This window comes from Saccopteryx bilineata, chromosome 4 (genome assembly GCF_036850765.1).
Source record: "Saccopteryx bilineata isolate mSacBil1 chromosome 4, mSacBil1_pri_phased_curated, whole genome shotgun sequence".
Classification (NCBI taxonomy): Eukaryota; Metazoa; Chordata; class Mammalia; order Chiroptera; family Emballonuridae; genus Saccopteryx; species Saccopteryx bilineata.
In genome coordinates, this window is record NC_089493.1 from 51179544 (window position 1) to 51201278 (window position 21735).

Here is a 21735-nt window from a genome sequence, read left to right on the forward strand (position 1 = left end):
ACTCTTTTTCTGTTGCCCAACAGGGGGGCCCAGATACCTCTCCCCATCCTGTAGATATAGACCCCAGTTCCTCTATTACCCCAAGTCTTATTTACCAGAGACAGGTACTTGGAATGTTTTATGCGATAGAACTTTAAAAGAGAAGATGATTATATTTGAATTTGAGACTCCTTAATACTTTAAAAAAAACAAAAAACCTTCTAAATCCAAAGGAATGGTGCCATGATGGCGGGCTCTCTGGTGTTGTGATCTTCCACTGGGTTACTATGTATTTTGGAGCACAGGGATTTTTCGGTGCCAGCCACTGATGCCATCATAACTGTGAGTCCAGCTCCGCCATCCTCAGGGTCAGCCAGATCTCTCCGGGGAGTGGGGGAAAGTGGGTCCAGCCTTTCAACTTTTCCCAGAGCAGATCCAGAGCCCAAGTGAGTCCATCTCCTGGGCGGGTCCCCGGGCTTCATCTGTCCCAGAAGTGTTCCACCTTGACAACCTCAGACAGCTACTTCTTGCAAATGTGCAAAAGGAGCCTTCAACTGCCCCAAGCCTGTTTAGTTATGTCAGAGGAAAGGTCTCTAGTCCCAGGGGAGGGACCCGGTAAAATGTTCTCAAATGCCACAGGGAAGGCCCAGAGCCCCATTGCCTGGTCTGCTGTCATCTGTCAACAAGGAAACCAACCTTCGAGTTAGCAAGGGTAAAAGCAACAAGCGGAAAGAGGGACCAGAACCCGGGGTAGGAGAGGAGATCCCAGACATCACCTGGGCACCCGAAGAGCTCAAGGCTCCAGACCACAGAAATTGCATCCCACAATTATGGCCGAAGATCAGAGCCACTGAGGAAACAGAGAGCTGGAGCCAACCCAGGAAACTCTAGTCTTGATTTTCAACAGGGGAAAGAGAATATTCTGGAAATTACCATCAGAGAGACCAGCTACGGATCCCTGGTCAAATTCTAGAATGAATTATAAATATTAAGCCAATGCCTTCATCAGCACTTGGAAATACATGTGAAAGTCACTAAGAGCTGGAATAGTTTTTATTACTGTTGGCTGTCTGCTGAGGTGGTGAACTTCCTGTCAAGTTGGGTAATCAAGAAGAAGCTTGCAGAAAGGATCCATACCTCCCAAGGGGGTATAGATCCTAAGAGTCTATGCTCCCCATAGGCCACAAGGGGAAGGTGTGGAGGCAGGAAAAAGAACATAAATAATTGAGGCCGGAGCTCCTCCTACACAGGACTCAGCAGAGAAATTGTACATTTAACGTCCTACACTACAGTCCATAAATCCCCCTCAACACCAACGTTTACAGAAGGAAGCAGTTTCATTAGGGTGGATCTGTACACAAAAACTTTGGTGACTCATCCCAAGATAAGAAAAGATCGTTTTTCCTGTCACACATGATAATCTGAGCCTCTTCTGCCTCTTCAGCCTGTGCCCTGACACAGCCCCTCCTGGGGTTGTGAACTGGATAGCTAAGGTTGTTGGCTGTTATCTAAGGTTCTTTGCCATTGACGCCTTAAAGCTGTAATCTTTCCTAAGCGTTTTGCGTTTGAACTAGTTTTGCATATGTGATTCAATCCAAAGTGAAAGGAAACGAAATCATAAAGGTGAAATGACCTAGAAGCTGTGAACCCCTCCCAAGCCCCCAAATGCCTAATCGATGGGGTAGACCAGGGGTCTCAAACTCACGGCCCGCCGAACAATTTTGTGCGGCCTGCAGACTAACCCACGAAGTTCAAAATATTTTGGATAAAATTAAGTAAGCCTAGGGGCCTACTTGTATTTTTCATTTCTCTAGCATCCTAGCTAGATATTAGCTTAGTTAACAGCAGTTGTGATGCAAACTAGTTTCTGGTCGTTTTGTGACACTGAGTAAACTGCATGTACGATTGTGCTTGTTGTACTGATTTTTTTTTGTTTTCAACTGCAGTGAGAAAAGTGTTGCGTAACAGTTGCCTTTTGTAGACCTAGTGCGGCCCACCGAACGGCTATGATCTTGCTCTGCGGCCCACATGCTGAGTTGAGTTTGAGATCCCTGGGGTAGACTCTTCCACCTGCCAGCTAGGCAGTTAGGGCTGTCCATCAGGGCTGTCCCTGCCCCCCCACCATGAGGCCAGGTCATGGTAGCCAATGTCTGCTAACGTGTTTATTCCCCAGTGTTTACAAAGTGACTGACTCCTGGTGGCAGGAATCATTTCCTGTTCACTAGGGTCCTCCTAAGCCCAGCTGTGTGGCCCTGGGCTGTGCCCTGGTGCCCAGCGCTCCACTCCTGGGCCTCATCCCGGGAAACTCTGAGCAGAGGCAACCAACCCTCTCTGACCTTGAATGAGCAGACAAGTGCAGTGAGCCCCTTGCCGCTCGCTCGTAGCCCCTCCTCACTGCCTGGTGGCCAGCTTCCAGCAGCACACACGGGGAGGGGCTCCTCTCCACAGAAAGGTTGAGGATCCGTTTCTGTGTCTTTCCTGCCCAGCCCCATCCAAACGTCCTGGCACTCATCCTTCCTCAGGCTCCACTTTGAGCTTGTTGAAAACAAATCTAATGCCAGAATCCAAGCAACTAGTTAAAGCATAATCCACCCTCTTAATGACCTTTTGGCCTAAGAAGGGGCTCTTGAGAATAGAGTGCTGACCCCTCTCTAGTCACTCTGATGGTGGACACACAGAAACTGGGAAGCCACCGGAGAGCCTGCGGGTAGGGCACAGCACTCGGTCTACACGGTCTCCCTGCACGCCAGCGCACAGACCGCCAACGACCACCTCCACCTGCCTCCGCAGCCCTGCCTCTCCAATGCTAGGAAGAATTGCTGGCATCTGGTATTCTAATTCCATCACTGCCTGGCTGTGTGGCCTCAGACAAATCATTTAACCTCTCTGAACTTTAGTCTTCAAGTAGATAGCTGAGAAACATTTGTAGACTTGAATCTTGAGGCTTAGAACTGAGGTGTGCATTTTGAGACAAGTAATTAACGATCAAGTCAGGTTTTCTTCAGATGCTTTCCCAACTCCACTGTGCAGCCACCCCAGCTCCCTCAAGTGGTCACCCACCTCCTGTCGGCCTCAAAGCAGGCTGTCCTTGCCTCCATCAGAGCACATCTCAGGGGCTGATGTGAAGACTCTCTGTAGCACCAACTTGACTGTGAGATCTGATTCTTTGCCTCCTGCCTCCTGGAAGTGCTTCATGGATGAATTAATGAATGAGAAGAGCTATATGTTCTATGTCCTTATTAGCTGTCATGCCAAGAATGAAAAATGCTAATTTTAACAACAAAACAGCTGAGGAACCTCAGGCTCAGAGAAGGAGACAAAGTTGCCCAAGGTCACACAGTTAGAAGCCTTGGAGGTAGAACTGGAGGTCAGGAATGTCTATCTGGGGAGCTCATGCTATCACCCCAAGGCCAGAAATTCTCAACACAGTCCTGTTGGGGATTTGGGCTGGACATCCGTTTGTGTTGGGGCTGTCCTGTGCACAGTAGGGGTTCAGCAGCAGCCCTGGCCTCTGCCTACCAGGTGCAGGAGCAGCCCCAAACACCACTGCAGCTGTGGCAACCAAACCTCTTTCCAGGCACTGCCCAATGTTGCCTAGGGGCTAGACGGCGCTGCTTCCAGGGCCAGGGATGTGGCCCAGCCCTGGTGGGGACATGGACTGCCTGGAGCACAGAGTTTGGGGAGATATGGTCCAAGCCTCGGGAGCATTCAGCTCATCTGGGACGGCCAGACTGCCGCAGAGGCCAGGTCAGAGGGCAGTAAGAGCCGAGCTGGCAGGGTCTGACAGGGGGCATTACGGTCAGGCAAGCACAGGTGCAGGTCGTCCTCAGGGAGGGCACAGACTTGGCCTCAGCCCTTCTGGGGGCCGCCAAGTCTGCGTCTTCATTCTTACAAAGTGCCGAGAGAGTCAGCTGTTCCAAGGGTCCATCTGTGCAAGGCCACCCAGGCACACCCTGGTGATATCTGGTGGGAGCCCGGGTGGCCCATAGGAAAGGGGGCCGTAAATCAGGGAGCAGGTGCCAGGCCTGGAGCGTGGGACTCGGCTTTCCCCCAGAATTCCTGCTCTTCGTTCGCAGCTGGGGCTGCATGCCTGGTTTCTCCTGTCAAGACTTTGGCCCCATGCTTCCAGATTTTTTCCAAACTTAAAATGTCTGGGCTCCCCCAGCTGGGAAATGATTGTAACATAATGAAGTTTGCTCTGGTGGCCTTCGCTTATGTTCCCAGCCAGCCCTCTCCTCACAATGCACCCTGTCCTCAGTAGGGTCTCCCAGCCCCCAACAGAACCCTCTCAGGAAAGAGCCTCCCCCCGGGAGCACAAGCCTGCAGCCACTATCAGGGTAAAGTGGCAGAAGGTGAGAGCTGGTGAGCCATCACGCGGCCCAGTGGAATCCCCAAGCCTCACTTATGCTGAGTCAGCACCAGGTCTCCCAGTGGGACCTGCGAAACCCCGGCACCTGGGGTGAGCCTGCCCTTTTTGGTACATCGCAGAGGCATCCAGTCACCTGCAAAGCCAAAAATTCATCTTCCAAGGTTTCCCTGTGAAGCAATAAAAAGTCTGGCCTATAGTTACAAACTTGAACTTAGCAGGCACAGAGAAAGAGAAAAGGAAGAGAGAAAAATAAAGTCAAAACCCCTCACTACTCCCAGAACAGAGCTGAGATGGGAAAGTGGAAGCTGGGTCCAGAGGCTTCTGGGAAGCAGATGGATAGTTTATCTTCTCTTCAACCCACCTTCCTGATCAAAGTCCCAGCCCAGCCTCTGACTTGCTGTCTGACCTCGGGCAAGTCCCTTTCCCTCTATGAACCTCGGATGCCATCTGTCAAGTGCAGAAAATGACAACTGTCCTTCTGGCTTCACACAAATGGATGACTGGATGAAAAAGTGTTCCAAAGAGAATGTGCACACCCAAGTTCGGGAATGGTGGCAGTGACTTTGTGGGTAGAGTCCTTGAGGGCCTGGCCTGATCCTGGCCCCAGCATGCCATCAGACCCTCCCAGGCTGAGGCTCAAACAGAGCAGGAGAAAGGAAGCTAATCAGAAAGCATGACATTAAAACACAGCCCAGCGCATGAGACTCTCCCCAGACCAGCTTATTTATGGTCGTGAAAGCACTGTCTGAACAGTCAGTCCTACCTCTAGAATACTGGTTTTCTTAACACTTTGATAAGATCAACTTTGCTCTTTAAAGTGACACCCTGGAAATCAGAAAAGAAAGTCCAGCTCAAGGTTCACAATCTTGCCCCCACTCTGCCACCAACGACACTAGAGCAGGGAGACACTGCCTGTGTGTTTAGTTGGCTCTGATTGTCCCAAGCCCAGAATCACATTTATTTACTGGCACCATCGTTTTGGGAGTAAGGAGAGATTGAGTGCCTTTGACCCTAAGTAGTGGGGGAACCTCAAATCCAGACAAACAGCTGGGTTTAGGAGGCTCAATGAGAGAAAGGTGACTTCACCAGCTAGTGCTTTAAGAGCCCACAGCTGGGATACAAACTGCTTCCCTGTGTAACCCAGGAAAGCAGGCCCTCTGTGCTTACACCGCCCTCATCCTCATTGCCCCTACTCACTACTCTTCCTCTTCCGAGTGCTAGCTGGTTGTCTTCCTGTACCCAGTAGTTCCGTGAATTGTTTAAGGAGGTGGGATGGTGGCAGATAGGGTGCAGGGGCAGTCCAGAATGTGAGTGGACGCAGTCCTTGGGAAAGGACCCTGGACTCAGTAACATGATGACTGACTTCACTTCCAGGAGCCAGAACTTCCTGTCTTCCTGCCCACTGCAACATCCGCTTACACTAAAACTAATGACAAGCTCTGTTCTCAGGGTGTTTGTTGTCATGGATGCAGTCTTGGCTCATCTGCCCAGTCTCATCTTAAACCTCTCTGCCCTCTCTCACTCAATGTTCCAGATCCATCAAATAGCTTTCAGTCTCTTGAAGCCAACGGCTCTAAACTCTCTTCAGCCTCAGGACCTTTGCACAAGTTGTCCTCACCTCACACACACACACACACATCAAGTGGCTGGGTAAGCATCACTAATTCAAAAATGCTTTTGCTGAACCTTATCTCAATCTAAATTAAACCTCACTGTGGCTTTTATCACACCCCTCATCACATTTATCAGTTTACAACTATTACATTTGTTTGTATATTTGTTTAGGATCATCGAGCTCCATGAAGTGTCTGGCACAAAGTAAACAGTGAATTTTTACTTTAAAAAAAATGAACAAGTAGGACAGAAGACAATCTGACTTTGGGGGAGGGGTATACAGCACAATCAAATGTCAAAATAATCTGGAGATGTTTTCTCTCAACATATGTACCCTGAATTATCAATGTCAATGCATTAAATTTAATAAAAAAATTATTAAGAGGCAGTTTGTATAGTGATTAGATAGATAGGCTCACAAACAAGTATACTATGGTTTCAAGCCTCAATGTACTAGTTATTAGTTATGTGACCTTGTATAGACTAAACTCTCTGTCCTGATTTCTTCAGCTTTAAAAGATTTCACACTAGTACTTATCTCAGATTTGGCATGAGAAGTATATTAGCTTCCTAGGGCTGCTGTAACAGAATACCACAAACTGAGTGGCTTAAAAAAAAAATTTATTGTCTCACAGTTTTGGAGGCCGGAAGCCTGAAATCAAGGTGTCAGGAACTATTCCCTATATCTCTCCTAGTTTTCAGGAGCCTCGGGTATTCCTTGGCTTGTAGAAGTGTTACTCTAGCCACATGGCCTTTTTCTCCCTGTGTGTCATGTTCCCTTTCTGTGTCTGTGTCTGATTTTCCTTCTTATAAAGACACCAGTCATATTAGATTAGACCAGTGGTTCTCAAACTTTTTGAAGTTGGGGCACATTTAAAATCCTATGTAGGCACCCTGGCGTGCGGGGGACCCGGGTTCGATTCCCGGCCAGGGCACATAGGAGAAGCGCCCATTTGCTTCTCCACCTCCCACCCCCTCCTTCCTCTCTGTCTCTCTCTTCCCCTCCCACAGCCGAGGCTCCACTGGAGCAAAGATGGCCCTGGCGCTGGGGATGGCTCCTTGGCCTCTGCCCCAGGCGCTAGAGTGGCTCTGGTCGCGGCAGAGCGACGCCCCGGAGGGGTAGAGCGTCGCCCCCTGGTGGGCAGAGCGTCACCCCTGGTGGGCGTGCCGGGTGGATCCCGGTTGGGCGCATGCGGGAGTCTGTCTGACTGTCTCTCCCCGTTTCCAGCTTCAGAAAAATACGGAGAAAAAAAAAATCCTATGTAGGCACACTATATACAAATTTCTGAGAAATATGTTATAATAATTAAGTCAAATATTAAAGAAAAAATATATATATATATAAAATGAACAAGTAGGGTTTACACACCAGAAAGCAACTCAGACATTACAAAGGCATGCGGAAGGAGACCAAGGCAGGGACACAGTTTGAAGGAGTATCAGAAGGAAGGAATAGTCACGAGAGATTTCCTGGAGGGATTCTCAAGCCCAAAGAGTAATGGAGGTTTTAGTCATAGATTTGGAATTTCTCTCTAGAACAGTGCTTCTCTTCTAAACTAATCTCATCCTTGGGGTTAGTTTGATCCATTTTGCTCTAAGGATGGTTTGGGGCAAGAAGGTCTTTGATTCTTTCAAAAGCTAAGGATCCTGGCTACAAGTTGGGCTATGAAATAATGAATCCAGAGAAGGTGCCCAGAGTCACTGGCAGATGCTTCATGGTGCAGGACCTAGTGTGACTACCCAGAGAGGGGTTTCTGGGAGGACAAGTGCTGATGTATGTCCCCTCCCCAATGTCAGGACGGGATTCTGCTGGGAGCTGTTGGCGCGTATGACTGGAACGGAGCTGTGCTAAAGGAGACCAGCGGCGGGAAGGTCATTCCTCTCCGAGAGTCTTACCTGAAAGAGTTCCCCGAGGAGCTCAAGAACCACGGCGCTTACCTGGGTGAGAGCCGGAGCAAGGGCAGCAAATGGGCAGTGGGCAAGGAGGGGGCCCGGGGCAGCCAGTACCATTCACCCATGGCACAACGGCCCTGTCTGTGCACTCTGAGCTCATTCCAGCACAGATCAGGGCCATCACCACCTCAGCCTGGCATCCACCGTGCCCAGCACTGCGCCCGGCAAGTAAATAGGTAGAATAAATGACAAGCCAGGCACCTGTACCAGAAATGTGCTCCAGTAGATGCTTCTAGACACCTCTCCTCCTCCAGGAAGACCCTGGTGGGTAGAACCAGGCTGAAGGACCCTCTTGAAACCCACTGTCTGGTTTTAACCAGAGTCTCCGGGATCCTGAGGGAGTGTCTCCTGTCCTTCTCCTCCGTCTGGGGCTCACCCAGTGAGAGCAGTGTCTGGGGTCTCCGGGGGATCGCTCCCCACGTGCCCCAAGGGAGAGCGGGGTTTGGGAGAAGGAGACTGGGAGGCCAGGCTCTCCTCCACACTAAGGAAGCTATATGGCCCTCTGGGCCGGGTTCTCTTGTCAGACCCTCAGGGAGGCTGGTTCAGCTTTCAGGGGGCCCCGCCTGCTGGCCAAAGAGCCCCATCAGAACTGAAGCCACAGCCACCAAACTGATGGAAGCAGGGAGTGCTGCTTGGAGCCTTGAGAGTCGGCCCACGCCTGCCCAGGGGACATTCAGCCTTGGGCCTCTCCCACCACCACCCTCCCTCCTTGTGTGGAAGCCCAAAGACCCAGGGCCACTTGAAAATGTTTCCAGTAGGGCCACTGAGGGCTCAGCTCAGAAGAAATCTCTGCTCCACACCACAAGGCTAATCCCACCCACCCTCATGTAGGTGTTTACGGTTGCGCTAAATACGCAGCCCTTTAGCGACCCCCATGCCCTGTCCTGGCCTTTACTGACCTTTGAAGCACCACTTCCCAGAACACACTTCCAAGAGTCAAAAAACTTGTATCTGGAACCAGAGTAGACGCCCTACTGGTCCCAGACTCCTGGCCACTGAGTCAGCTTGTCTTGTGCATCCTGGAACCAACCTGTAGGACCCCAGTGACAGTGTTACTCACGCACACACCCACACAAGCACACATGGCAGAAAGAGACATCCATTCTCTGGGAACAGCTCAGGAACTGTCAACAGGCCTGACACCCATCTAAAAACTGGGATCCAGTGTTCCAGATCGTCTGGCAGAAAGTGGGGCCCTCAGCTCTGCATGCCCTCTGGGGCCCCACTTGCTACACGTTCACCTTCTGGATCCTGGGTGGACAACTCGAGAGTCATAGCGATTAGGCAGTGCCAGCCTGGGAGCACAGCCTGGTGCCTTTCCAAAGAGCCCCTGGGTTTCTGTTTCTTCCTCTTCTGCGTGGTGTATGGGTGGCCCGTAAGAAACCTGGGAACTCCCTCCTTTGAGTCTGCAAAGCTTTGGGGCTGCAAGAATCCCTAAAATCCTTATACTTACATAGACAACACTAGTTTTCATGGGTCACTTAGCAGGGGTTTATGGTAATGAAGAGGACAGTGGTCCCCGAGAGACAATTGGTGGGGATCAAAAACCAAGCCTGCCTAATATAAAATCAAATGTGCCTAGATTCACCCCTCCCCCTCCTCCCGCAGGTGAAGGAGGGGACGTGTACATCCCAGGTCACCTATGACTTAGTCACCCCACCTGGCTTCCTTTATTCTCTCCAACCAAGGGTGGGGTACAGGCCTGGGAATGACCACCCTGCAACATCGCGTCTGCCCAGCCTGCCCTGTGCTGGCCTGTCCTCCGGCACAGCTGAGCCATTCGGGGGGCCCTGGCAGGGCTTGCTGAGCATGTGAGGCCAGAGACCAGCCCGTTTCTTCCTGTGGCAGGGTACACAGTCACATCGGTCGTGTCCTCCAGGCAGGGGCGGGTATACGTGGCTGGAGCTCCCCGGTTCAACCACACGGGCAAAGCCATCCTGTTCACCATGCATAACAACCGGAGTCTCACCATCCACCAGGCCCTGCAGGGCGAGCAGGTAACAAAGGGGGAGTGGGGGCGGAGGGGGGGGCAGAGGGAACTGGACAAATGGGAAAGGCTGGGCTGGAGGTCTCTGGAGCTTATCCCTTCTCTCTCAGTAGGACAGTCCCCAGACCCACAAACATCCTTCCAAACATCCTTCCCATATATCTCCTTCATACCATCCTTGAAGCTGGACCGTCGCATTCCCAGAAAGCCAGGCCCTGGTCCCTGCTGCAGCAAGGAGAAGCTGGAGAATTTGCTTGCCTCCATTTCATGGACCTCTGCCCCTGACTGCCAGCTTCTCCCTGGTCATGGCCAGAGTTCAGGGTTAGAGGCAGCATCTAGACTCTGGCTTCCCAGCCTGGACTGCCAGGGTCCCTAGGTGCCCTCAGGGGCAGTCATGTGCCTCAGGCCACCTTCATGCTGCCCAGAGTGGGAGGGGTTGTGTATCCACCCACTCAAGGTCCCATGGGTTCACCAAAATGCCAACTTCTTTCCTTTTCCTAGATTGATAACAGTGGCCAATGCCAATGGTCAATGCCTGGGCTGCGGTGGGCATCCAGGCTGTGCTGCTAAGAGTCTCGTGTTGGATGGTCATGAATGCAAACTGTAAAGCTATGATAAGAGTCACTGGTGGTCAAAAGATCAGAAAACAGGGTTCTGATCCAAGTCATTTCAACAGCTGAGGAAAACTATGGTCCTGAGAAGCAGCATAGCTTTTCCAAGGTTCTAGAGTGGATTCATGGCTGGGTCAAGTTCGAAGCCAGGGCTCTTGGGGAGGCTCTCTGCATTATGCCACCTCCTGACCCCCAAACACTCCAAAGCCAGACCTCAGCCCCTCCTGACTGGCAGCACCCCGTGTCCTGGCACTCTGGGCCAACCCTGGGCCCTCCCTGTCCGGGTCCTTATGTCATTCCCAGCTCACCCTCAGCTCTCCAGAGTCAGGGAACAGCCCTGTCTCCTGCAAGGCTTGTTGCCCCTGGCCTGTCACCATGAGGACAGACTCCACACTGGGTCTCACCTAATCCCCTCCAGTTACAGGAAGCTGTCATTCTGCCATTCCCCTCATCATCTCAAGGGCACAGGCGGACCCGGGCGGGGCACTGCGCTGGCCCCAGCCTCCGCCTTCCCCACCTACACTCTGCCCAGGGCATGCTCTTTGGGGAATCCAAGGCTAGACCTTGAGAGCTGGAGGGAATTTGCTGATGAATTTATGACATTTTTACTTCCCAGTCCCGTCTCCAGCATCCGAATGAGAAACCGCAGTGCTGAAGGCAGCTCAATTAAGTGGATTCTAAATCACTGTGACCCACATAGCTGAGGCCAGATATCTAGACAAATGCCGCCCTCCCTCCCCCCTTATTTGCTCTCTGTCTGCCTCTTAATTACTTTAGGCAAGCACGTCTCTTCCCTCCCCCATCCAGAGTTTATGATTTTCTTTCTCTCTTCTGTATTTTTATCTTTCTCCTCAGTTAAAAGCTGTTCGTGCTTTAGGGCAGATTTCTTCTGAATGCACCCTGGGCCAGGATGTAACTGTGGGAGGGAGAGGCACGGCTCAGGGGTCAGACAGGCCCGAGTTCCAGCTCGTTTTGGCTGTGAGCTGCCTTTTGACCTTGGGCAAGCAATCCAAATTCTCTGACCTTCATTCAGTTCCTTGCCTGCAACAAGGTACAGACCGTGATCTCTGCTAAGGAAGCGTGAGTTTCACACATGCTAACCAGGGGCTAAAAAGCGTATCATGCAAGCCTGTCCCTAGGAAGGGCTCCTTCCCTTTCCTAGGTGACCCATTGGTTCAATAAACATTTACTGAGTGCGTTCTGTGTGCCAGGCAGGGCACCAGGCCTGGAGGGAATTCAGCAGGCGCAGTGCCCACCCTCGTGAAACACCTATGGAGGGAGGGCACAGCTGCTGGCGAAGGAGTGTGAGGCTAGGGCAGCACCTAGGAGAAACACTCACTGTGGGGAGGGGAGGGGGAAGGACAGGGCTGCTGCTAACAGGAAGTGACCTGAGGGCTGGTAGACACTCATGGGGAGGGAGGAAAGGAGACAGGTGCTGACAAGGAAAACGTAGGTGCAGAGGGAAGCCTGGAACCCAGCCAGGGCCTGGAGCTTTTGGAGAGAAATCACTGGGTGTGGCAGGAGGGGCTGGGGGAGCCAGATTTGGGGTCTGGAGGCTGGGGAAGGAAGGAGGCAAGTCCAGCAGGGTCACGCTGCAGAGTTTAAACTTTTTTCCAAAAGCAAACAAGCAACACGGTCAGCTGTTATGGGCCACTCTGGCTGCCTGGGCGGTGGGCTGCAGGGGCTGGCCTGGAGGCAGGGAGGCCCATTGGAGGGTGCCTCCTGGGGCAGAGGCAGCAGGAGAGGGAAATAGATGGACTGGGGCCATGTTTGGCCAACACCAGGCAGGACTCACTGGGAGGCTGCAGGTGCGAAAGAGTAAGGGGTAGACCAGGAAGGACCTTCCGATTGAGTGGGTGGATGGCACCCACACTGATGGGGGGAGCTGGCACCCAAGGTGGGAGAGGGACACAGTGAATGTTCAAATGCTGAAAAAATTATTATTCACCACAAGGTGCTAATCCCAGAGTTATTTTTGACATTAAAAATTGAAAGGAGCACCTGACCAGGTGGTGGCTCAGTGAATAGAGCGTTGGACTGGGATGCGAGGACCCAGGTTCGAGACCCCGAGGTCATCAGCTTGAGCGCGGTCTCATCTGGTTTGAGGAAGGTTCACCAGCTTGGACCCAAGGTCGCTGGCTTGAGCAAGGGGTTACTCGATCTGCTGAAGGCCCGCAGTCAAGGCACATATGAGAAAGCAATCAATGAACAACTAAGGTGTCACAATACGCAATGAAAAACTAATGATTGATGCTTCTCATCTCTTCGTTTCTGTCTGTCTGTCCCTGTTTATCCCTCTCTCTGACTCTCTCTCTGTCTCTGTAAAAAAAAAAAAATTGAAAAGAGCTAAATGTTTTACAATAGAGGACTGTAAAAAAAATACATTTGGCACATGCATAATTATGAATATTATAGAATCACCAATGATTGTGTAGTTGAAAAAAATAAGTGCTCGTGATCCATCAGTATGTAAACTATATATAGTATTATCTTAGATTGGAAAAATAAAACCATACACATGCACACACAAGGCACACACTCTAGAGAAAACAGACTAGAAGAAAATACAGTAAAGCATTCAGAGTAGTTGTATGTTTGGACAACAGGTGACTTTTCTTTTCTTCTTTATACATTATTTATTTTGTTCATTGTTTTGCCATTATAATGTATCAATTACAAACAGGATAAATGGCAATTGATAAAATTGAATGATGGAAAGAAAGAAGAGTGGGGGTGGAAATGAAGAACAAAAGGCAAAAAGAGGGGAAAGAAGGACAAACTGACATTGTAAGTCCACTCCGTGGGAGGGGAGGGAGAGAGAGGCGTGAGTTTGTTCACCCAGACTTGCCAGTCGAAGCCTATCTGTCTGGTTCCCCTGCTCTGGCCGCCTGGGGCCTCTCAGCAACCCGACCCCACTGCCCTCTCCCCTTCCCTGTGTCGCAGATAGGCTCTTACTATGGGAGTGAGATAACCTCGGTGGATATCGACGGTGACGGTGTGACTGATGTTCTCCTGGTGGGCGCACCCATGTACTTCAGCGAGGGCCGAGAACGAGGCAGGGTGTACATCTACAACCTTAGACAGGTACGGCTGTGTCCCTGCCTTCACTCTGGTCTCACAAGGGAACCTGGGTCAGGAGAGAGACCAGCGCCCGCCTGCTGAGGCCAGGGCAGCTAGGAAGCGCCTCTGTCATTGGGCCCTGTAGCCAGAGAGCGTTGCTGGGGAAGATGGGGTGGAGAGAGGATGCTGCCGGGGAGAGGGCATGGACCCTGAAGGCCCTTGCCAAGGCCCCCCTGAGCCTTTTCCTGCCCCTACTTTTACAGAACCGGTTTGTTTTTAATGGAACACTGAGGGACTCCCTGAGTTATCAGAATGCCCGATTCGGGTCCTCCATCGTCTCGGTGCAGGACCTCAATCAAGATTCCTACAACGACGTGGTGGTGGGAGCCCCTTTGGAGGACAGCCACGAAGGGGTCATCTACATCTTCCACGGCTTCCGAGACAGCCTCCTAAAGACACCGAAGCAGGTAGCACCAATGGCTGGAGCTGGGGCCTGGGGCCTAGTCGCTCATGCTCAGTCGTTGGGTTTGGGGTTACCATCCGTCCTTATCCAGGACAGAATTCTGACCTCCTAGCTCTACTTGCCCTGTGTCAACGTTGTGAAATGGGTGCATTGTTCTTCAGGAACTTCCACATCACCTCTATGCGCACCCTCTCCCTGCTGAACCTGATCTCTACAACAACAGCAAGGAAGTCCCAGGGACCCGAGCCTCACCCCCCTCCACGTGCATCCATGCGCTTGACCACAGTGGTGGATGCCTATCCAGGCTCGCTTTTCCCCAGAAACACTTCATGCTGGCCACTGCTCACTTCAAAAGTGACCCATCCTAGGTCCCATCCCCTCAGGGTCATTATCTTTGCTTTGTGTTACCTTGAAAGTTTTAATGTTGTTGTTTTTTATTCATTTTAGAGAGGAGAGGGAGGGAGAGAGAGAGAGAGAGAGAAAGAGAGAGAGAGAGAGAGAGGAGAAACAGAGAGAGAGAAGGGGGGAGGAGCTGGAAGCATCAACTCCCATATGTGCCTTGACCAGGCAAGCCCAGGGTTTCGAACCGACGACCTCAGCATTTCCAGGTCGAATTATCTTTGCTTTGTATGTTATCAGTGAGAGATCCTAATGGGTTACCTGCCAGGTAACATATGGGGAAATCTTCAGATACAATACTTTAGTCTAAAAGTGTGACTTGGTGGTAGGAATTTCAGGTGCCAGCAAAGACCAGGAGAGGAGACAGCATTGGGCTGGAGAAGGGTCCTGCTGGCTTCAAACAGGTTCCCTCCGGGATTTCCATGTGTATTTACCCTGGAGGGCGGCCCCACCCACCCTGGTCCAACAGTGTCCAGCCCCAGCTTTTTCTTTCCACTCCCTAGAGGATCACGGCCTCAGAGCTGGCTCCCGGCCTCCAGTATTTTGGCTGCAGCCTCCACGGGCAACTGGACCTCAACGAGGATGGGCTTGTCGACCTGGCGGTGGGCGCCCTTGGCAACGCCGTGATTTTGTGGTTGGTACCTTCACTTTTCCTGACTCTAGGGCTCCCCTGACAGTCATGATGGATACAGGGTTTAAAAGATATGCTTCAGGATCTTTGTCCTTTGTCTTTAATCATCATGAGCCAAACTCGCCTGTTCTTACCCCATTGTGATTACAAATCTCCAATGTATGGAAGGACTGTACGTTATTTTGAAGTCCCAATCCCTCTTCTCAATAGAGATCTAAGATTTTGAGCATTTAGTGTCAAAAATCCCCTCTTGGAATTTAGCCTGGAAGTCTTGGCTACTTAGGCATATCTTCAACTTCAGCCTTTCAAGCTACTTAAAGGAACAGCTCCCCCTTCTCTGCTAGTGCGAGGGAATGTTTAGCACAGAGATTGCTTTGCTCCAAAGGCCTTCGGACTACTTGTCTCCTTTCCCAGGGCCTCATCTCTCTACCAACCCATTAGGTATTTGTCAGCCATCTGCACACAAGGTCTCTCCTTAGCAACGATCACAACTTAAAAAAAAAAAAAAAGCTTTCTAAAAGCCTATATATTTTACCTTGTGATGTATTAGCTATTTTTGAGCCAAAAAATTTTTATTTGAATTTTTTCCTATATGTTAATGAGATTTTTTTTTTTTTTTTTTTTTTGCATTTTTCTGAAGCTGGAAACAGGGAGAGACAGTCAGACAGACTCCCGCATGCGCCCGACCGGGATCCACCCGGCACGCCCACCATGGGGAGATGCTCTGCCCACCAGGGGGCGATGCTCTGCCCATCCTGGGCGTCGCCATGTTGCAACCAGAGCCACTCTAGCGCCTGAGGCAGAGGCCACAGAGCCATCCCCAGCGCCCGGGCCATCTTTGCTCTGATGGAGCCTTGGCTGCGGGAGGGGAAGAGAGAGACAGAGAGGAAGGCGCGGCGGAGGGGTGGAGAAGCAAATGGGCGCTTCTCCTGTGTGCCCTGGCCGGGAATCGAACCCGGGTCCTCCGCACACAAGGCCGACGCTCTACCGCTGAGCCAACCGGCCAGGGCTAATGAGATATTTTAATATTATTATTAAATACTATTATATTTAATAATAACTTAATGCCTGAACAGGCGGTGGTGCAGTGAATAGAGCGTCGGACTGGGATGCAGAAGACCAGGTTCAAAATCCCGTGGTCACCAGCTTGAGCATGGCTCATCCAGCTTGAGTGGACTCACCAGCTTGAGTGTGGGGTCACTCGCTTGAGCGTGGGATCATAGATATGACCCCGTGGTCACTGGCTTGAGCCCAAGGTCACTGGCTTGAGCAAGGGGTCACTTGCTCTGCTGTAGCCCCCCGGTCAAGGCACATATGAGAAAGCAATCACTGAACAACTAAGGTGCCACAACAAAGACTTGATGCTTCTCATCTCTCTCCCTTCCTGTCTGTCTATCCCTACTTGTCTCTCTGTCTCTGTCACAAAAAATAAATAACAATAATAACTTAAGGAAAATGTGTAAAATAAACAAATTGCTCAGTTTCATCACCTTACCATTAACACATTGACATAGCTCTTCATAACTCTTTTCCGCCTACATATAATGTTCTATAAATGCAATCACTTTTTTTTTTTTTGCAATCACATTTTTCACAGAATTTACGAAAGGCATTAAACAGAGCTGTGGTGTCACTTCACAGGGAGAATTAAGGAGGAGAGAATATGCTCTTGGGCTTTGAGAATATTAAATCCTTTGGGGAAATGTCTTAATCCAGGTTTTCTAGAAAACAAGTAAAGTTTATGCTTTTGGGGGAGGAGAAGGCTTCAGTCCCAGAAGGACACGCAAGGCAGAAGGAAACTAATGCAGGAAAGAGAGAGAGAGCAGATAGGTGTGTTGCATCGCTGAGCTAGCCACAATCCGGTGGCCTGGGGCCAACATAGCTCCTTGCTCCCTGTCTCTCCAGAGCTAAGATACAACCTCTGTTTCCTGCAACCGCCCATCAAGGGGAGGAAGGAGGAGCCGGGTAACTGCAGGCTCCTCGGGTAACTGCAGGCTCCTCGTGTCCCTGGCTTGCCATGGCCAAAGCTTCAGCAGCCCCACACTCCCAGGTGGTGCCCCTGGTGCTCTAGGCAGCACAGGAGAGCAGGGTCTCTGTGGTACAGCCTGTACACTGGCGTACAGCCTGGCTGTCCTTGAAGGTCTGCTCCAAATGTGGGGGTTCTTAGGCCTTCGGTGGTGGCAGCTTGGGCAGTAAAGATATTCCCTGTGCACGTTCCAGCCAGGAAGCAAGACAGGTGACCAAGTCCCAGGGTAAGGTGTAGACAGGGCCTAGGGGGTCCTTAAGGTGACACATAAACTAGGTCATTTACAGGAAACAAAATAGGCGCACGCACCCACACACCAGCAGAATTGGTCCTGCAGAAAGGACTGGATCAAGCTCTAGCTTCTGAGACCAGAGGGCTACCTGAGTAGTGAGGGACTAGGGTCAGAGCCCATTGCGGGAGACTTTATTGTCCAATCCCAGGATCTCACACAAGACTGACTGCCTTTTAGGATCATCTGGGGAGCTTTAAAAGCTCTCACTGCCAGGCCTTGCCAGACCACTTAAAGCAGAATTTCCAGGCAGTGGTAGTTTTTAAAGACTCTCCAGATCAGGGGTCCCCAAACTACGGCCCACGGGCCACATGCAGCCCCCTGAGGCCATTTATCCGGCCCCCACCGCACTTCTGAAAGGGCACCTCTTTCATTGGTGGTCAGTGAGAGGAGCATAGTTCCCATTGAAATACTGGTCAGTTTGTTGATTTAAATTTACTTGTTCTTTATTTTAAATGTTATATTTGTTCCCATTTTGTTTTTTTTACTTTAAAATAAGATATGTGCAGTGTGCATAGGGATTTGTTCACAGTTGTTTTTTTTTATAGTCCGGCCCTCCAATGGTCTGAGGGACAGTGAACTGGCCCCCTGTGTAAAAAGTTTGGGGACCCCTGCTCCAGATGTTGATTTCCAATGGGTAGTTGAGTTTGAGAATCACTGATATAACTATTACTCTATATTGTCTCGCTTACCCATTTTGAGTCTGAAATTCCTGGGGGAGAGGTCATGTGAACTGCCCAAGTTCCAGGGAGGAGCCAATGTAGCCAAGACTCAAATGCACCCTTTTCACGCCACACCACAGGGGAGGCAGCACCCTCCTTATGCTAAAAAGAGCAGAGTATTAGCCCAATCATGCTGAAACTCTGAAGCATCTAAATCACACTACACTTATTTCTTCTTATATAAGTGCATGGTTCGGAAAAGCTGTGCTTTTCCTTCCCTGAATAAATTTGAGTACGTTTGCATTTCCTGTCTGCCTGGCAAGGTAGTGTGGGTGGGCGGGGCGGAGCCTGTAGCACAGGGAGTGGTTCCCTCCTGTGGCTGCACCCTGGAGTCCCCTGGGGAGCGTTAGCACCACGCTCTTCAAAGGTCTGGTCCAGGGACCAATGACGCAGCAGCTCCTTGGAGCTTTCTAGAAATGCAGCATCTGTGCCCACCTATTGGATCAGGAGCTGCATTTACAGATCCCCGGGAAATGTGTCACTGTATTATAATATAGATGCACTGTTTTAAAATATGTTGATGCCAATTCTGATTTAATTGACCTGGAGTGCAAGTTGGGCACCGCGATTTTTTTTAAAGCTCTCAGGATTAGTCTAATGTTTATCTGGGGCTGGGAACCACTGATCTGAAAGTGATGAGGAGGCAAAAGGCAGCCAGTATGCTCCACAGCAAGGAAAGCGATGAAGGGCTGCCTCGAGGGGCAAGGGGGCCTCTGAGCCCACCCCTCATTACCTGCGCACATTTTGCCCAATCCTTCAAAACCGGGGCCCCACTCTGCTCCCCACCCCCACGCCCTGCCTCACCCTCCAGTGGTGGTTTTGCAGATTCTACTCCCATCTGGCTCTCCGCCTTCCCCCAGGTCACAGCAGGGCCTCCTTGGGCTCACCCTATCCCAGCTACATGCCCTTCTTCCCAGGTCCCGCCCTGTGGTTCAGATCAATGCCAGCCTCCACTTTGAGCCGTCCAAGATCAACATCTTCCACAGAGACTGCAAACGCAGCGGCAGAGACGCCACCTGCCTGGCCGCCTTCCTCTGTTTCACACCTGTCTTCCTGGCACCCCATTTCCACACGGCCACAGTTGGTAAGCCAGGCCCCTCCCTCTCCCCCGGGGCCTCCCCCATTGGTTGCTCTGTTTCAAAACCTGGGTTTTCACTAAAATGGGTTTTAAGGGCCAGACCACACCGAGAGCCGCCTTTGATGACTTCTAGATGCCCATCTGATGCTCCAATTCCAAGGGACAGAGAAGGGACTTCATGCCAGGGTGGGATGGCAGTGAGCAGCAGTGACCTATGAAGGAAAGGCCAGGAGCAGAAGGAGATAGTCAGGGTGCGGTTTGGATCAGAGCAGAGGACTGGAAGCAGCAAAGTAAACCGGAGTGTGAAAGCTGTGACGTCAGCCTGGATGCAGGAAAGGGTCAGATCCAGGCACGGAAGCTGAAACCAGGGGACCGGGCAGATGGAGACCCAGGTAGCTGTGGTCACTGCTTGGCATAGGTGTGAGTCTGCAGCGGGGCAGTTTGCTTCGGAGGGTCCAGCACTTCACTTCCAGCCAAGGCTGGGGTCGGACCCCTGCTCATGGCAGCCGTGGGCCCAGGCAGCCCTGGGAAGTGATAGCTCCAGGTTCCAGGACCAGACTGAACCATGCAGGAAACGGGGACTACAGAGAGCTTCTCAGCCAAGGAGCAAGGCCAGCAGATGAAGAAGTGGGTGTCCAGGGAAGATGAGAACCAGGTCAGGCCGGGGTAGCTGTGCCCTTCTTTCAACTTGTACCTGTGAAAGGAAAAAACTGCAAGGACCTGGTGCACCCCGAGCCCTGGCTGGGTTACAGGAGGCGGAACTGAGCCTTTCCTGGAATCGGCAAAGGACCAGCCTCGTTGAGAGAGAAGATAGAGTCTTCAACTCCAGAACAGCCTTAAGTTTGAGAAGCTGGTGGGGGCTGGTCAGCCCTCCCTGGTAGTGGGACCTGCCACCTGCAGAGGCTCTCACCAGACATGACGGACATGACGGACGATCCCGAAGCCAACGGCTCCAGCTGGGAGAGGAAGGGGGAGAGGTGGAGAGGTGTGCCGACTCCGCAAGGGGCTGAAACAGGCATCACTGTCCCTGACCCCTCATCCTGTCTCCTCTCCTCTTCTGCCACATTCGCTTTTCCCTCCATTTCTTCCTCTTTTCCTTTCCCTTCACTGTCAGCCCCATCCCTTCCTCCTCATTCCACCTTTGTCTTCTCTTCAGGTCCTTTCTTTTCTCCTTTCTCGCTGCATCACTTGCTCCCTGCAAGGAAGTTTCCTGCCCACACTGGGCCTCCTGAGGGGAGAGAAGCAGCTTTTCCTGGCCAACCTGGAGGGCTTCCTAGAGGAGGCTGGCTGTCCAGAGGCTGTTTTAATTGAGAGGCAAACAGTCTTGGGTGGAAATGTGGCTTCACCTTCATGGTCTTGCCCTCTCCCTCCTCCAGGCATCAGGTACAACGCCACCATGGATGAGAGGCGGTACACGCCACGAGCCCACCTGGATGAGGGCGGGGACCGGTACACAAACAAGGCTGTCCTGCTCTCATCCAGCCAGGAGCACTGTGATCGGATCAGCTTCCATGTCCTGGTGAGCCTGACGCCCAGCAGCCCCACTAGCAGAACCCAAGTTCCTACACGAAGGGGACACAGAGCTGATGGGTCACTGCCGTGGAGAGCCAGAGCTCAGCTGGTGCCAGCAGACCTCAGGCGGCCAGCCAGCAGGCAGTGGCCTGGACCGTGGCCACCCCATCCTCAGGCCCTAGAGAAAAGGCCACTGGGACACACTGCTTACCACCTGACAGTACCCTCCTCCGAAATTCCTTCCTCCCCAGCTCTCAAGTACCCACCGCTTCTTAGCAGGGAACGAGATGAATTGTTGGGGAGGGGAATCAGTGAGGTCTAGTGGAAAGAACGGGGTCAGCCGGCAGGGACCATGGCTTGAAAAGAAAGAATAAGCAGGCATCAACTAAAAATGAAGACTGGGTAAGGTAGGCCAGTGGTGTGGACAGCTGGGAGGAGGGACAGGGAGAGGCCAGCCTGGCAGGGACAGGGAGAGGGAGAACCAGTGGGGGTCTAGGGCCCCAGTTAGTGGATAAAGAAGAGGATGAGAAATTCATCTCATCTAGACACTAAGCATCAAGGCCACAGCTCCAGCCTCAGGGACACAAGCAGGGGGCACCAGAGCCCCCGGCCCCAGTATGCAATGGGCAAAGTCAGAAAAGCTTAAAGGGAGTGAGACGTTCTTGTGCCTGTTGGTGTGGTGCCTCTTCAATGTGTTGGTACATTGGTTCCCAGAGTGTGCCCCCCAGGACCAGCAGCGTCCCATCCCCTGAGAACTTGTTAGATATGCACATTTTCAAGCCCCATCCCAGGCCTCCTGAATCAGAAACTCGGGGGGTGGGACTCAGTGTTTTGAAAGCCCTCCCCCCAACCCCAGGGATTCTGATGCAAGCTCAAGTCTGGGAGCTACTGCCTTAATACAAAGAAGCCACTGTGTCTGGATTTGGGTTCCCTGGGGGAGACTTTTTAGGCAGCTCTAAGCATCCCCTCTTACCATCTATACACAGGACCAACCTGAATCACCCCTATTTTGGTCCCATGTTTGTTCATTCACGGGTCTAGC

At 51.6% G+C, this 21735-nt stretch overlaps 1 protein-coding gene and 1 non-coding gene across 4 annotated transcripts in view; one reads left to right on the top strand and one right to left on the bottom strand.

The window, feature by feature from the left end:
* ITGA11 (integrin subunit alpha 11) overlaps positions 1-21735 on the top strand; it is a 137344-nt gene that overhangs the window by 86916 nt on the left and 28693 nt on the right. For all 3 annotated transcript variants that reach the window (XM_066276445.1, XM_066276444.1, XM_066276446.1), the window contains 7 exons: positions 7760-7904; positions 9764-9912; positions 13457-13597; positions 13837-14040; positions 14939-15069; positions 19021-19187; positions 20558-20700. In XM_066276445.1, coding sequence (XP_066132542.1) covers positions 7760-7904; positions 9764-9912; positions 13457-13597; positions 13837-14040; positions 14939-15069; positions 19021-19187; positions 20558-20700 — 1080 coding nt within the window. The remainder of the gene's footprint in view (positions 1-7759; positions 7905-9763; positions 9913-13456; positions 13598-13836; positions 14041-14938; positions 15070-19020; positions 19188-20557; positions 20701-21735) is intronic.
* On the bottom strand, positions 16001-16076 carry TRNAT-UGU (transfer RNA threonine (anticodon UGU)). Its single transcript has one exon. It is a non-coding gene; the product is annotated as a tRNA-Thr (tRNA).